At 41.8% G+C, this 16,336-nt stretch overlaps 1 protein-coding gene across 1 annotated transcript; it reads right to left on the bottom strand.

Moving 5' to 3' along the window:
• Positions 1 to 12,656: 12,656 nt before the first annotated feature.
• On the bottom strand, positions 12,657 to 15,791 carry LOC135550542 (charged multivesicular body protein 1b). The gene is made up of 8 exons (XM_064981464.1): positions 15,635 to 15,791; positions 14,722 to 14,819; positions 14,470 to 14,616; positions 14,192 to 14,260; positions 13,952 to 14,059; positions 13,717 to 13,760; positions 13,559 to 13,631; positions 12,657 to 13,314 (listed from the first exon to the last, which is right to left on the bottom strand). Exons 1-8 carry the CDS (start codon positions 15,648 to 15,650, stop codon positions 13,270 to 13,272), a joined length of 600 nt encoding a protein of 199 aa, XP_064837536.1. The 5' UTR covers positions 15,651 to 15,791; the 3' UTR covers positions 12,657 to 13,269.
• Positions 15,792 to 16,336: the final 545 nt, after the last annotated feature.

Here is a 16,336-nt window from a genome sequence, read left to right as displayed (position 1 = left end):
CTGGCTAGCTACGTTAAAAGAACGACAATAGCTGGCCAGCTAACCTAGAAAATCGCTCTAGGCTACACAATTGTCTTAGATACAAAGACGGCTATGTAGCTAGCTAGCTACGATCAAACAAAACAAACCATTGTACTGTAATAGTTACTACAGTGCTGCTATTCGGGGCTAGCTGGCTAGCTACGTTAAAAGAACGACAATAGCTGGCCAGCTAACCTAGAAAATCGCTCTAGACTACACAATTGTCTTAGATACAAAGACGGCTATGTAGCTGGCTAGCTACGATCAAACAAATCAAACCGTTGTACTGTAATGAAGTGAAATGAAAATGTGATACTACCTGTGGAGCGACGCGGAATGTTGACCGGGTAGTTGGAGTTCAATTCGGTAGAGGTTGGCTAGCTGTTGGCTAGCTAGCTAGCAGCATCTCCTACGTTAAGGATGACAAATAGCTGGCTAGCTAACCTCGGTAAATTAAGATAATCACTCTAAGTCTACACACTCTAAACTGCACAATTATCTTGGATACGAAGACAGCGAAGACAACTATGTAGCTAGCTGACACTACGCTAATCGAGTCGTTCAGTTGAGTGTAATAGTTTCTACAGTGCTGGTGGACAGTGGATGTTAGCTAGCTGCTTAGCTAGCTGCTGGGCAGATACGTTAGGACGACGAAATACGATAATTATGCAATTATCTTTGATACAAAGACGGCTAGCTAGCTAAGAAGAAATTGCTAAGATTAGACAAATCAAACCGTTGTACTATAACGAAATGTAATGAAAAGTTATACTACCTGCGGACCGAAGTGTAGATGCGACCGCTCGCTCCAACCGGAACCGGAAGTTAAAAGGGTCTCATATCACATTGTAGGCATACAAGGTTTGGTTCCAAAGCACCATACAAAGTTATCAGTACCGCATATCACCATTTGAAAGTACAATATTGGTAAGATGATTTCCATATTGTACCCTAATGATTAGACTTTAAATCTGTGGTTTTCGCATGACCAGTGGCTATTTTAGCTTGTAAATCCTGCTGGGGCAAAAATAATAAAAATGGGGGATGGATGCCAGCAAAGCCACTGCACTACACAACACAACACTAAACAATACATGAATTGCACTACAACGGTAACAAACGGTACCCACAAACTGTTAGGGCCTGCAAAAAGATGTCTCAACAGCAGAGTTCTCTTTTCAGCACCATGGAGTGAATAATTACCACTGCTACACCTGGCTATCAGCGGAGCCTTATCTGGCAGGTAAACAGTTCATTCAGCCTCATTTACTGCATTTAAAAAAAGTCCTTAAACAAATGTGGTTTCTACTGACAATTGAGATGTACAAACTATGCCATAAGGTGATGACTAACTATTCGTAATTTTGATAAAGGCATTAATGAGCGAGCTAAGACAGATGTAGTCAATGTAACTATTTGTTCAGCACTTTTGAAAGATACAGTGACATAATTCAGAACATGGGCTGTTGTTACAGGATTCTCCCTGTACACCAAGTCAGAACCATATGATAAATAAAGGGGACATATAAGCAGACAATGAAAGTTCTTATAATATTTGCTGATGTAATTTCTCTAAAACAGGATATAGGCTACATGTGCAACACCAACAGCTTACTAAACATACACTCAGCATATTACTTTCTTATACATCCCGGGGATATTACATAATTTATGCAGCAGCATACAATACATTTTTGGACTCACCTTGTTGTGCTTTGCTCATGTGAACAGGAAGGTGGCACGGTGGTTCTTTGTGCACAATCTTTGCCATCAAAGTCTGGCATTCTCTGGATTTATGGTGCTTTCAAGAGCACTGGGAACTCGAGAAAAAAATAAAAAAGTTTAATCATGACATCAGTGATCTTCAGGTCGGAGCTCTAGAAAGAGGCCCGAGTTCCCGACTTGGAATTCTCAGTTGTCTTGAATACACTGAGGTCTGAGATTTCCCAGATCCGAGTTTCAAGTTGTTTTGAATGGGGCAGAAGTCATGCTATATTGACAGCATGGTCAATGTTGAATGTTCAACCTTTTAAGCCTGGAATAGAGACTCAAGCCTATAATTGGAGCACAAACCCACTCCACTGAATAGCAGGCTAGTGATTGCTTTGCAATGCTTGCAGTTAGCTACTGATTCCTTCGAAACCACTCATTGTTGAATTTGCGATTTCTAACTTGTTGTGTAATGTTTATGTTCAATGGCCGATGAGCACCGATACGCTTTATCTAAAATTTCTCCTCAATTGATCTTCATATGACATGGATTGAAAAGGATTAGCCAGTAGATTGTCGACTTGATTCATGATGATGACTGCTAGCTTGCTAGCTAAGATTTTGAAAGTATCTTGTTGACATGATCAGTCCAATCAAAGCTACGGTAGATATAACGTGATTTGATGTCATTTTATTTGTGGCCAATGACCTTGATCTTTCTTGGATGGGCACCTCTAATGTAACTATGGAAGTAGTGTCATGAGTGACAGAACATTGTGCCAATCACAGCACAACTAGAGAAGACCACCATAGAAACCACTGAGCTAGGCTAAAACACCTACATTTTGGAGCTGCCTTACTCAAGAAAGCAAAAAAGAGACCATGTTTGTATGTGGCTGTATTAACTCAATGATATATTTTTTACGTTCTTTTCAAACTCATATGTGACACGTATTAATGCAAAATAGGCCCCCCTCCCCAAAACATATGTGCAGTCCCAGTCAAAAGTTTGGACACACCTACTCATTCAATGGTTTTTATTTTATAAATAAAATCAGTGTCAACAGCAAAGCACCCCCACACCCCCACACCCCCACACCATCACACCTCCTCCTCCATGCTTCTCGGTGGGGACCACACGGAGATGATCCTTTCACCTACTCTGCTTCTCACAAAGACATGGCGGTCTCATCAGACCAAAGGACAGATTTCCACTGGTCTAATGTCCATTGCTTGTGTTTCTTGCCCCAAGCAAGTCTCTTCGTTTTATTGGTGTGCTTTAGTAGTGGTTTCTTTGCAGCATTTTGACCACAAAGGCCTGATTCACGTAGTCTCCTCTGAACAGTTGATGTTGAGATATGTCTGTTACTTGAACTCTGTGAAGCATTCCTTTGGGCTGCAATCTGAGGTGCAGTTAACTCTAATGAACTTATCCTCTGCAGCAGAGGTAACTCTGGTTCTTCCTTTCCTGTGGCGGTCCTCATGAGAGCCAGTTTCATCATAGCACTTGGTCTTTGCGATTGCACTTGAAGAAACTTTCAAAGTTCTTGAAATGTTATGAATTGATTGACCTTTATGTCTCAAAGTAATGGACTGTCAGTCCTTTTTGCTTATTTGAGCTGTTCTTGCCATAATATGGACTTGGTCTTTTACCAAATACAGCCATCTTCTGTATACCACCCCTACCTTGTCAGAACACAAGTGATTGGCTCAAACACTTTAAGGAGGAAAGAAATTGCACAAATTAAACAAGGCACACCTGTTAATTTGAAAGCATTCCACATAACTACCTCGCGAAGCTGGTTGAGAGTGCCAAGAGTGTGCAAAGCTGTGATCAAGGCAAAGGGTGGCTACTTTGAACAATCTCAAATATATTTTGATTTGTTTAACACAGGGGCAGCAAGGTAGCCTAGTGGTTAGAGCGTTGGACTCGTAACCCGAAGGTTGAATCCCCGAGCTGGCAAGGTACAAATCTGTCGTTCTGCCCCTGAACAGGCAGTTAAACCCACTGTTCCTAGGCTGTCATTGAAAATAAGAATTTGTTCTTAACTGACTTGCTTAGTTAAATAAAGGTAAAATAAAATAAAATCTTGGTTACTACATGAGTCCATATATGTTATTTCATAGTTTTGATGTCTTCACTATTATTCTACAATGTAGAGAATAGTAAAAAATCACGAAAATCCCTTGAATGAGTAGGTGTGTCCAAACCTTTGACTGGTATTGTGTATTATATATACAGTATATCACAAAAGTGAGTACACCCCTCACATTTTTGTAAATATGAGTATATCTTTTCATTTGACAACACTATAGAAATGACATTTTGCTACAATGTAAAGTAGTGAGTGTACAGCTTGTATAACAGTGTAAATTTGCTGTTCCCTCAAAATAATTCAACACTCAGCCATTAATGTCTAAACCGCTGGCAACAAAAGTGAGTACACCCCTAAGTGAAAATGTCCAAATTGGGCCCAAAGTGTCAATATTTTGTGTGGCCACCATCATTTTCCAGCACTGCCTTAACCCTCTTGGGCATGGAGTTCACCAGAACTTCACAGGTTGCCACTGGAGTCCTCTTCCACTCCTCAATGACGACATCATGGAGCTGGTGGTTGTTAGAGACCTTGCACTCCTCCACCTTCAGTTTGAGAATGCCCCACAGTTGCTCAATAGGGTTTAGGTCTGGAGATATGCTTGGCCAGTCCATCACCTTTACCCTCAGCTTCTTTAGCAAGGCAGTGGTCATCTTGGAGGTGTGTTTGGGGTCGTTATCATGTTGGAATACTGAGGGGATCATGCTCTGCTTCAGTATGTCACAGTACATGTTGGCATTCATGGTTCCCCTCAATGAACTGTAGCTCCCCAGTGCCGGCAGCACTCATGCAGCCCCACACTCCCACCACCATGCTTGACTGTAGGCAAGACACACTTGTCTTTTTACTCCTCACCTGGTTGCCACCACACAAGCTTGACACCATCTGAACCAAATTGTTACGGTTTTCTTCTCCTCCTCTGACGAAGAGGTGTAGCAAGGATCGAACCAAAATGCAGCGTGGTAATTTTCATACATGTTTAATGAACGAATAAACACGAACAATACAAACAGCCTATCTGGTGATAACAAACACAGAGACAGGAACAATCACCCACGAAACACTCAAAGAATATGACTGCCTAAATATGGTTCCCAATCAGAGACAACGATAAACACCTGCCTCTGATTGAGAACCCCTCCAGACAGCCATAGACTATGCTAGATACCCCCACTAAGCCACAAACCTAATACCTAACAAAACCCCAAGACAAAACACACCACAATAAACCCACGTCACACCCTGGCCTGACCAAATAAATGAAGACAAACACAATATACTTCGACCAGGGCGTGACACAAATAAGTTTACCTTGGTCTCATCAGACCACAGGACATGGTTCCAGTAATCCATGTCCATAGTCTGCTCATCTTCAGCAAACTGTTTGCGGGTTTGCTTGTGCATCATCTTTAGAAGAGGCTTCCTTCTGGGATGACAGCCATGCAGACCAATTTGATGCAGTGTACGGCGTATGATCTGAGCACTGATAGGCTGACCACCCACCCCTTCAACCTCTGCAGCAATGCTGGCAGCACTCATACGTCTATTTTCCAAAGACAACCTCTGGATATGACGCTGAGCACGTGCACTCAACTTCTTTGGTTGACCATGGCGAGGCCTGTTCTGAGTGAAACATGTCCAGTTAAACCGCTGTATGGTCTTGGCCACCGTGCTGCAGCTCAGTTTCAGGGTCTTGGCAATCTTCTTATAGCCCAAGCCATCTTTATGTAGAGCAACAATTCTTTTTTTCAGATCCTCAGAGAGTTCTTTGCCATGAGGTATTTGCCATGAGGAACTTCCAGTGACCAGTCAGTATGAGGGAGTGTGAGAGCGATGACACCAAATTTAACACACCTGCTCCCCATTCACACCTGAGACCTTGTAACACTAACGAGTAACATGACACTGGGGAGGGAAAATGGCTAATTGGGCCCAATTTGGACATTTTCACTTTGGGGTGTACTCACTTTTGTTGCCAGCGGTTTAGACAATAATGGCTGTGTGAGTTATACAAGCTGTACACTCACTACTTTACATTGTAGCAAAGTGTAATTTCTTCATGAAAAGATATACTCAAATATTTATTTATTATTTATAAATATATATATATGAATATATATAATGTATTTCTTTTGCTAAACAGCTGCGGCTCAAATGAGGCCCTGAATGATGGGTTGACACTGTGCGAGACACAGGCTGCATTACAGATTGTTTACTGCATTGCTAGGCAACTCAACGACGCGATCCCCCTGCCCCAGGTAAAAATAATAATAAGATGATTCAGTCTTATATTAACTATGTTTGGACAGGTCGATGGGACGATGTGTCATTCCGCCCAACCCCATTGGTGGCCACTGGACTAGGTTATTCATATTTTATATTCTGAGAACATGGCAACCATGTTATGTGTTTGTTTAGTGTGACATTGATGGAATATTCTTCTAACCCACAGAAAACTGGGCATATGAATGTTCTTGCAACTTTCCCATGAAAATTGTCTAGAACATTCGTATCTTAAATTCTGAGAACATGGTAGTCATGTTCGGGGTAAATTCTATTTGACATTAAGGGGATGATCTCTTGAAAGAGAGTAGGTCAAATGAACATTCCTAGGAAAACGTTAGTTTTGTGGGAACGTTTATTATTAGCCGGAGTAGCTAGTAAATATCACCCAAACCAAACAGTAAGGTAGCAAACATGATATTAGCTATATGATACCAGTCAATTATCTACACTGAACAAAAATATAAATGCAACATGTAATGTTTTGGTCCCATATTTCATGAGCTGAAGTAAAAGACACCAGAAATGTTTTCTCACATGTTGTGCATAAATTGGTTTACATCCCTGTTCAGGAGAATTTTATCCTCTGCCAAGATAATTCATCCACCCGCCCCTTGTGGCATATCAAGAAGCTGATTAAACATTATGATCATTACACAGGTGCCCCTTGTGCTGGGGCAATAAAAGGCCACTGTAAAATGTGCAGTTTTGTCACAGAATATAATGCCAGAGATGCCTCAAGTTGAGGGAGCATGCAAATGGCATGCTGACTGCTGGAATGTCCACCAGAGCTGTTATCAGATAATGAAATGCTTATTTCTCACATCGTTTTAGAGAATTTGGCAGTGCTTCCAACCGTCCCCCATGGTGGCTGGGGGGTTATGTTATGGGCAGGCATAAGCTACGGACAACTAACACAATTGCATTTTATCGATGGCAATTAGAATGCACAGAGATACCTCAATGAAATAATGAGACCCATTGTCGTGCCATTCATCCGCCGCTATCACCTCATGTTTCAGCATGATAATGCATGGCCCCATGTCGCTAGGATTTGTACACAATTCCTGAACTCACTAAAAGTGGCAGTAATAAAGCCTCTCTTGAAAAAGCCAAACCTTGACCCAGAAAATATAAAAAACTATCGGCCTATATCGAATCTTCCATTCCTCTCAAAAATCTTAGAAAAGGCTGTTGCGCAGCAACTCACTGCCTTCCTGAAGACAAACAATGTATACGAAATGCTTCAGTCTGGTTTTAGACCCCATCATAGCACTGAGACGGCACTTGTGAAGGTGGTAAATGACATTTTAATGGCATCGGACCGAGGCTCTGCATCTGTCCTCGTGCTCCTAGACCTTAGTGCTGCTTTTGATACCATCGATCACCACATTCTTTTGGAGAGATTGGAAACCCAAATTGGTCTACACGGACAAGTTCTGGCCTGGTTTAGATCTTATCTGTCGGAAAGATATCAGTTTGTCTCTGTGAATGGTTTGTCCTCTGACAAATCAACTGTAAATTTCGGTGTTCCTCAAGGTTCTGTTTTAGGACCACTATTGTTTTCACTATATATTTTACCTCTTGGGGATGTTATTCGAAAACATAATGTTAACTTTCACTGCTATGCGGATGACACACAGCTGTACATTTCAATGAAACATGGTGAAGCCCCAAAATTGCCCTTGCTAGAAGCACGTGTTTCAGACATAAGGAAGTGGATGGCTGCAAACTTTCTACTTTTAAACTCGGACAAAACAGAGATGCTTGTTCTAGGTCCCAAGAAACAAAGAGATCTTCTGTTGAATCTGACAATTAATCTTAATGGTTGTACAGTCGTCTCAAATAAAACTGTGAAGGACCTCAGCGTTACTCTGGACCCTGATCTCTCTTTTGAAGAACATATCAAGATGATTTCAAGGACAGCTTTTTTCCATCTACGTAACATTGCAAAAATCAGAAACTTTCTGTCCAAAAATGATGCAGAAAAATGTATCTATGCTTTTGTCACTTCTAGGTTAGACTACTGCAATGCTCTACTTTCCGGCTACCCAGATAAAGCACTAAATAAACTTCAGTTAGTGCTAAATACGGCTGCTAGAATCCTGACTAGAACCAAAAAATGTGATCATATTACTCCAGTGCTAGCCTCCCTACACTGGCTTCCTGTCAAAGCAAGGGCTGATTTCAAGGTTTTACTGCTAACCTACAAAGCATTACATGGGCTTGCTCCTACCTATCTCTCTGATTTGGTCCTGCCGTACATACCTACACGTACGCTACGGTCACAAGACGCAGGCCTCCTAATTGTCCCTAGAATTTCTAAGCAAACAGCTGGAGGCAGGGCTTTCTCATATAGAGCTCAATTTTTATGGAACGGTCTGCCTACCCATGTCAGAGACGCAAACTCGGTCTCAACCTTTAAGTCTTTACTGAAGACTCATCTCTTCAGTGGGTCATATGATTGAGTGTAGTCTGGCCCAGGAGTGGGAAGGTGAACGGACAGGCTCTGGAGCAACGAACCACCCTTGCTGTCTCTGCCTGGCCGGTTCCCCTCTTTCCACTGGGATTCTCTGCCTCTAACCCTATTACAGGGGCTGAGTCACTGGCTTACTGGGGCTCTCTCATGCCGTCCCTGGAAGGGGTGCGTCACCTGAGTGGGTTGATTCACTGATGTGGTCATCCTGTCTGGGTTGGCACCCCCCCCTTGGGTTGTGCCATGGCGGAGATCTTTGCGGGCTATACTCAGCTTTGTCTCAGGATGGTAAGTTGGTGGTTGAAGATATCCCTCTAGTGGTGTGGGGGCTGTGCTTTGGCAAAGTGGGTGGGGTTATATCCTTCCTGTTTGGCCCTGTCCAGGGGTGTACTCGGGTGGGGCCACAGTGTCTCCTGACCCCTCCTGTCTCAGCCTCCAGTATTTATGCTGCAGTAGTTTATGTGTCGGGGGGCTGGGGTCAGTTTGTTATATCTGGAGTACTTCTCCTGTCCAATTCGGTGTCCTGTGTGAATCTAAGTGTGCGTTCTCTAATTTTCTCCTTCTCTCTCTCGGAGGACCTGAGCCCTAGGACCATGCCCCAGGACTACCTGACATGATGACTCCTTGCTGTCCCCAGTCCACCTGGCCGTGCTGCTGCTCCAGTTTCAACTGTTCTACCTTATTATTATTCTACCATGCTGGTCATTTATGAACATTTGAACATCTTGGCCATGTTCTGTTATAATCTCCACCCGGCACAGCCGGAAGAGGACTGGCCACCCCACATATGCTCTCTCTAATTCTCTTTCTTTCTCTCTCTCGGAGGACCTGAGCCCTAGGACCATGCCCCAGGACTACCTGACATGATGACTCCTTGCTGTCCCCAGTCCACCTGGCCGTGCTGCTGCTCCAGTTTCAACTGTTCTGCCTTATTATTATTTGACCATGCTGGTCATTTATGAACATTTGAACATCTTGGCCATGTTCTGTTATAATCTCTACCCGGCACAGCCAGAAGAGGACTGGCCACCCCACATAGCCTGGTTCCTCTCTAGGTTTCTTCCTAGGTTTTGGCCTTTCTAGGGAGTTGTTCCTAACCACCGTGCTTCTACACCTGCATTGCTTGCTGTTTGGGGTTTTAGGCTGGGTTTCTGTACAGCACTTTGAGATATCAGCTGATGTACGAAGGGCTATATAAATAAATTTGATTTGATCTTAGCTTAGTGATGAGATTTTAGGGCACTATGGTGTTGAACGGTGAGCTGTAATCAATGAATAGCATTCTCACATACAGTGGGGCAAAAAAGTATTTAGTCAGCCACCAATTGTGCAAGTTCTCCCACTTAAAAAGATGAGAGGCCTATAATTTTCATCATAGGTACACTTCAACTATGACAGACAAAATGAGAAGAAAAAAATCCAGAAAATCACATGTAGGATTTTTAATTAATTTATTTGCAAATTATGGTGGAAAATATGTATTTGGTCACCTACAGACAAGCAAGATTTCTGGCTCTCACAGACCTGTAACTTCTTCTTTAAGAGGCTCCTCTGTCCTCCACTCGTTACCTGTATTAATGGCACCTGTTTGAACTTGTTATCAGTATAAAAGACACCTGTCCACAACCTCAAACAGTCACACTCCAAAGTCCACTATGGCCAAGACCAAAGAGCTTTTTTGCCCCACTGTATATAGGATGAGCCATGACTAGAATACAGTATATACATATGAAGTGGGTAAAAATGTAAACATTATTAAAAGTGACCAGTGTTCAATGACTATATAAATAGGGCAAAGCAGTCTAAGGAGCAGGGTTGAGTACCGGGAGGTAACTGGCTAGTAACAGCGAATAAGGTTCAGGACAGTGTACTGTTTACATTGTCTTATAAACGTACATAGGACACTGTATATAGCATTTTAACATTTAAAAAAAAAGATTAGCTGCAAAGGTTGGACAAATATTAGCTTTGCATAATATACTGCGACCCTTCTCAAAATGTATTTGAAGATTCCAAATAAAAACATAGCTCGATTGTTATAACATTAACTTAAAGCATGTTTTAATTGTTTTTTTGCACTGCATGGATCATGGTGTGCTTGAATGCAGCACTGCTGTATGGTGAGCTCAACTTGTTGCAGTTGAGTAGTCAGCCGGCTACTGCTCAAATGTTGCTGTAATAGGCCGACATGTTTCTCCTTCGCAATGGTTTTTGGTTGTAGGTTTGTTATTTTGGTTATTCATTGTCAAGCTTTAGAAACCTAGGACTGTGGCTTGTCTGTGCACTTTCAGTCCACGGCGAGTGAAAGCCACATTGAATTCAGGCTGAATTTAGGCTGTAATTTCATAAAGTAGATGACAATTTACGACTCCTTAATACTTGCGTGTGCCCTAGTGTCATTTATGCTAGCGAATCCTTTATTCACACAGAAATTAAACTTAGTAATGACATTTAGCTGGTCAGATTCGGTCAGTGTCATTAGTAATGATATGAACTGCACACTGGCTGGCTCATGTGTGTGGGTCTGGGAGGAGGGGCATGTGTGGCAACCGTGCTGCCATTTGGCACACAGACAGTTGGCAGTGCTTGCTGCCTGATAGAAATGTATCCTTGTGTTTAACACATGTCACTTAAACAATGGGGATTTTTACACCTGGGCAACCTCAGAGCAGGCTCAACTTGCTCAGTTCACCTTCCCCAGACTGTCAGAGTTCCCAGTTGTCTTGACTCTTGAAGGCACTGAAGTCTGAGATTTCCCAGTTGTTTTAAAAGTGTAATGTGTCAAGAAACCTGCCCGTTTTCCTTAAAAGTACACAATGTCACGATTACAAAGCTTTACCATATTTCAGAGAACAAGTGAATTATATAGCAGCTCTGTATTTTTGTTGTACTTCTTGTTGACGAAATTCATGCTAATGTCCCACAATCACCCAGAATGCACCACGCGGCCCATTGACGTTGCATGGACAACATACACAATAAGCGTTAATATGCCACACTGCGGTATAATTAAGCAATAAGGTAGGAGGTGTTGTGATATACGGCCAATAAGAACAGCTTATTCTTAATAATAATAAGAAGAACAGCTGTTCTTAAGCCGAACGCAATGCAGAGTGCCTGGATGCAGCCCTTAGCCGTGGTATATTGGCCATATACCACAAATCCCCAAGGTGCCTTGTTGCTATTATAAACTGGTTACCAACGTAATTAGAGCAGTAAAAATACATGTTTGTCATACACATGGTATACAGTCTGATATACCATGGCGGTCAGCCAATCAGCATTCAACCCCTTGGGCCTTATTCCTTAATTATACAACCGACGGGTCCATCTGATGCATTATCACCTGAAAGGACTGTTCGAGGCTCGTACAATTGCTGTAACAATTTGCAAACATCGCGAGACTTCCGGGGAATGCTTGTGAAGCAGGCTGGGGTTTGAGAAGTCAATGAAAGAAGTAACCAATTATTTTTTAGTTGGCACAACCTAGATTCGCGCCAATGTCTTAAGTAGTTGTACATGTTATTACTCCAACCTTGTAAAAGTGACAAATTGACACGTTTTTATTTCATCAATAACAAAGGAGTGTGTTTTGACGGCCTGCACATGTACAGTTCGGCGCCATACGCACGTTAGACCCGATGACGTTAATGCACATGTGCTTAGCTAGCCAACGTCACCTACAAGCTTGATCTGGGATTTTTTTTTGAGAAGCAGTTTATGCCTATCTTTATATTGTACCGTTTTGCTAAAGCTTCGTCGACATATTTCACGTGACTACCAGCGGGGAGGGGCCACTTCACGTGCCCAAGAATAGATGCAATAAAGAGGTCAATAGAATTCAACCCAAGCAATGGAAACGCGTGGGTGAAAGATGCCATAGGGGGAAAAGTGGGTGTGTTCCAGTCAGTTCCAGTGTCAAATCTAGGGGATGGTTTTTGTAATGTATGCAATGTTGACATGCATTCAATACTTTCATCTTTAAACCCTATTATTTTCAACATTGGTTGCATACACACATAGGGTGAGACACATGGAAATGAGTTTGAAAAAGATAATGGTACAAGAGGTTAAAAGTGTTATAAAATTGTATTATCTAATAACCTAATCAGGGTGGACAAAAAAATGACATCCAAAGACTGAGTTATCAATCAAATGTAAGAATCAACCAACCAACCTCTCCTTAAAACAATGCCGTTCTGATACAGGATGAGATTTTTGAAACATAATATTTCACGTGAATAAATTATTGTATGAGAAAATGTCTAAAAAGGAGGGACACCAGAAAGAAACAAATATAACATTGCAGTTTCCTCTTAAGACAAGAGGCCTGCCAAACTACTACACACAAAAAATGGACGTACAAAAAGCATCAGTCGCAGACGCAACCATCCCAGTTATAATATATATTATTTCAAAGATTGAATTCATTTTCCATAACCAGTAAGTCTTTGCTTTAGTGTTCGTAGGCGGGTGGCTAATATTCCTGTAACTTGATACTCTCTATATACAACAGTAAATTAAGAACACCAATAAGGACCCAAGGGCAAGCCTCTCAAACAGGATACAGTAGGATCATCAAAGAGAAAAACTAAAGGAGTGAGACGAAGACATTATGAAAAGAACAGAGCAGGTCTTGTAACCTGAAGCTCTGCACTTGAGGTCTCAGACTGAGTTCTTCCTTTACATTTGGTCTCGGAGTTTGGCAAGCCTTGAAGACAGCTCATCCTGAGAACACAAGATAACAGGCAATGTTGCAGATCTCTAAAAACGTAACATTTTCATTCTTGTATGAAAAGGGGCTAAGGACCATTTTTTTTTTTGCAAGCCTGAGACACAGCTATTATAATCATATCAGCATTGTTATCATTGCTCTATTATCCCAATCATTTATTTGAAAGATCGTGTTAAGTAGACAATTGAAAGTGTGGTAGGGTTTATAATAGCTCTTGTTCGGGGCCTGTTCCTGTACCTGCTCTGCTGACGCTACACTGGTGCCCACTGATCCAGTCTGTCCCTGTGGGAGTTCCATGTTCAGGTCCAACCTACACACAAATTGATGTGCATTAATTCTCACTTTTAAAGACATTTTTTTTTCAACAATAGAACCACAAAATAAGGAATTCTTACCCTGCTTCATCAGCCAATTCGTGCATCAGTGAATCCACTTGATTCTGAAACACACATCGCTGACTGTTAGTCTCCATTGATTGTGAACAGAGCAGAATAAACTAATCTCAATAAATGTATCTTGTCATGATCTGCACTTATATGCATTTACTGTTACAGACTTGAAGATCAAAGGCCACAGATCTGGTCAAAGACCAAAGGTCTGTCTAGCAGGAGCCCAGAAAATAATCATTACCTGTGGGGTGGTTAGTGTGGTTGTGCTACTCATGGTGTCCTCCATTTGAGCGGTCTGTACATCTAACGTCTCAAATTGATGCTCAAACTTGTCCATGAGCCCTGAGATCTAGAGAGATGAGACATTCATTAACACATTTCCCTCTCAGATGGTGAAGAACATAACATATATACCGTCATAAGTGTGACAACTATCAAATTGATGTATTTGACTAGGAGCAAGCTCTCACACACACACTACCTTCTCCAGGTTCATACTCTTCAGTGTGGCATCCATGCCTTTCACCACTCCAGCCATAGATTTCGTGACCTGTAGAATGAACGAACGTTACTAAAATAGAAAGGTACCTTGCTGTGTGGTTGGAATCAGCAGTAGTAACCTAGCACTCTTTTACAGATATTGCACCACAATTTCCATCCCAAGTAAAAGTGAGCCCATCTTAAGCAGAATCAATGTCTCAAACCAAGAATGTCGTTTTATGAAGTCTTGTAGGACGTAGGTATGTAAATCAACTGCACCTTGTTCATTGTGACTGCTGTTTGGACCCTGGCGGCCACTGCATCAATCCTAGCACTCATCCTTAGGAAGTTGACCGACTGGTTCTTCTGTCTGATGGCGTTTTCCGCATGGATCCGTGCCACTTCCACATTTCCTTTTTGGATAGCCTACGGTGAGGATAAAGGTTCAGTCACTACATTCTCAGTTGAGAATGTTCAGAGCTATGATGAGGTGATTGGACGATTGACTAATGAGGTAAAAGGCCTACTTACTTTTTTGACTTTGGCCTTCTCTGCCTTTTCCTCTTTGTCACATTTCTTAGAGCTTCGTTGCAGTTCTTTGGCTGCAAACTTGAGATTAAAGAGATGCTCTGGGATGGGAAGTTAAAGGGCCAATCAACAGTTCAAAAATAACAAAAGCTGCTCCGCCATTGTTTTGGTAAAAAGCTGAGGGATGGTCTTGGAGAAATGTAACCACTAAAATGTAAAGACATAGCCATGGATGCTAGGACTGACCATCCATATCAAAATTATTGTTTTAACCATGTTGAGGCTTTACCGTGTTTGTTTACAAACATTGGAGTAAAACAATGATATATTTTTGGTTCTGATGGGGTAGGAATGTTGAACTCAGCTCATGAGGCATTTATGTTATATTCTTCAATAATCAATGGGTACATATTTATTTATAAGTCCACAAATGTATGTAGCGACTGCTGATTGCGTATTTTAATACGGTTTCAAAAATGCCATAGCTCCATAACTGAAGCTTCCAGTATTTGTTCCCCTTATTGGCACTCTTTACAAACTTTAATCGATGGTGTGCTCCCACCACAGAACTAAAATACCTGTGATGTAATCATGTGAATAAAATTTAAATGCCAGCCATGCTACCAGGCAATGGGTGTCTTCAGACGAAAGTAAACTTGTTTACTAAACGTGTTGTACTGACTGTTATGCCCATGGCAGATACACAATACCAATAACAGCAAACAAGCATTTATCTTTGTCACCAAGCCATCCAAGTATAGACTATAAGCATAAATACGAATCGAAACCTGATATGGCTTTTGAAATTCATATTCAGACGAGTCACGGACTAAAACAACAGGCCTTTCACTTTGTCTAAATTTCCTGGTGGCAATTTAATGCATCTAGTAGCTAGCAAACATTTCCGAAAGGATACTCTCCATATTCGACATGCTGGTAGACTCCTTGATGGTCCGAGAATTAATGTATTTTTATTGTTTTTCTTCTCGATTTAGACTAATCCAAAAGCTTTTCTTCTTCAGATATTCCTCTCCTTGATACTTCCGGCTACACTACCCAAATATAAATACGTCACGGTCACATGTTCAAGGGTGCGTTCTATGCGTTCCAATTGACGTCACTAACAACCTTATTTTTGTCAGTGGATGACTGAATGGACGTGTAAAGTTCTGACATTGAATACTAAAGATGGATTGTTACATTTTCTACAATATATTATGTGTACAGTTTATATAGGAATATCCCTCCCCCCATCCCTTATCTCTGGTGGTATGTCAGTGCAGAGACAATCCAATCAGGTTGGGGGCTGGGGGTTCTCGTCAGACAGGCGGTGGCGTAACTGAGGTGTGGGCGGTGAGCGAGCTTGATTGATGTTAAGGTTTGCGTCTCTGGATCACGGCAGTGAGCGAGAGGATGACTCACCCTCTGTCTGATATGATATTCACCCTCTTTGCAGCAGCTCAGCCAGTGCATACCTCCCAAGCTCCTCCTGCAGTGCTTTGTAAAGGTCTGCTCAATCACCCCTAAATGATACTTATGCTGCTTTCAAAACAACTGGGAACTCGGAAATCTCAGACTTCAGTGCGTTCAAGACAACTGGGAACTTGGGGAGAAAATG

Source organism: Oncorhynchus masou, chromosome 12 (genome assembly GCF_036934945.1).
Source record: "Oncorhynchus masou masou isolate Uvic2021 chromosome 12, UVic_Omas_1.1, whole genome shotgun sequence".
Classification (NCBI taxonomy): domain Eukaryota; kingdom Metazoa; phylum Chordata; class Actinopteri; order Salmoniformes; family Salmonidae; genus Oncorhynchus; species Oncorhynchus masou.
The sequence above is the reverse complement of the archived record's forward strand: the minus strand, read 5'-3'. Positions and strand labels throughout refer to the sequence as shown.

What these genes read in the sequence shown, in the direction of transcription:
- LOC135550542 (XM_064981464.1), bottom strand. An exon ending in AGAAGGCCAAAGTCAAAAAA is followed by an intron (nt 14,617 to 14,721) that starts GTAAGTAGGCCT and finishes TCCTCACCGTAG; the next exon opens with GCTATCCAAAAAGGAAATGT. An exon ending in CAGCAGTCACAATGAACAAG is followed by an intron (nt 14,261 to 14,469) that starts GTGCAGTTGATT and finishes TTCATTCTACAG; the next exon opens with GTCACGAAATCTATGGCTGG.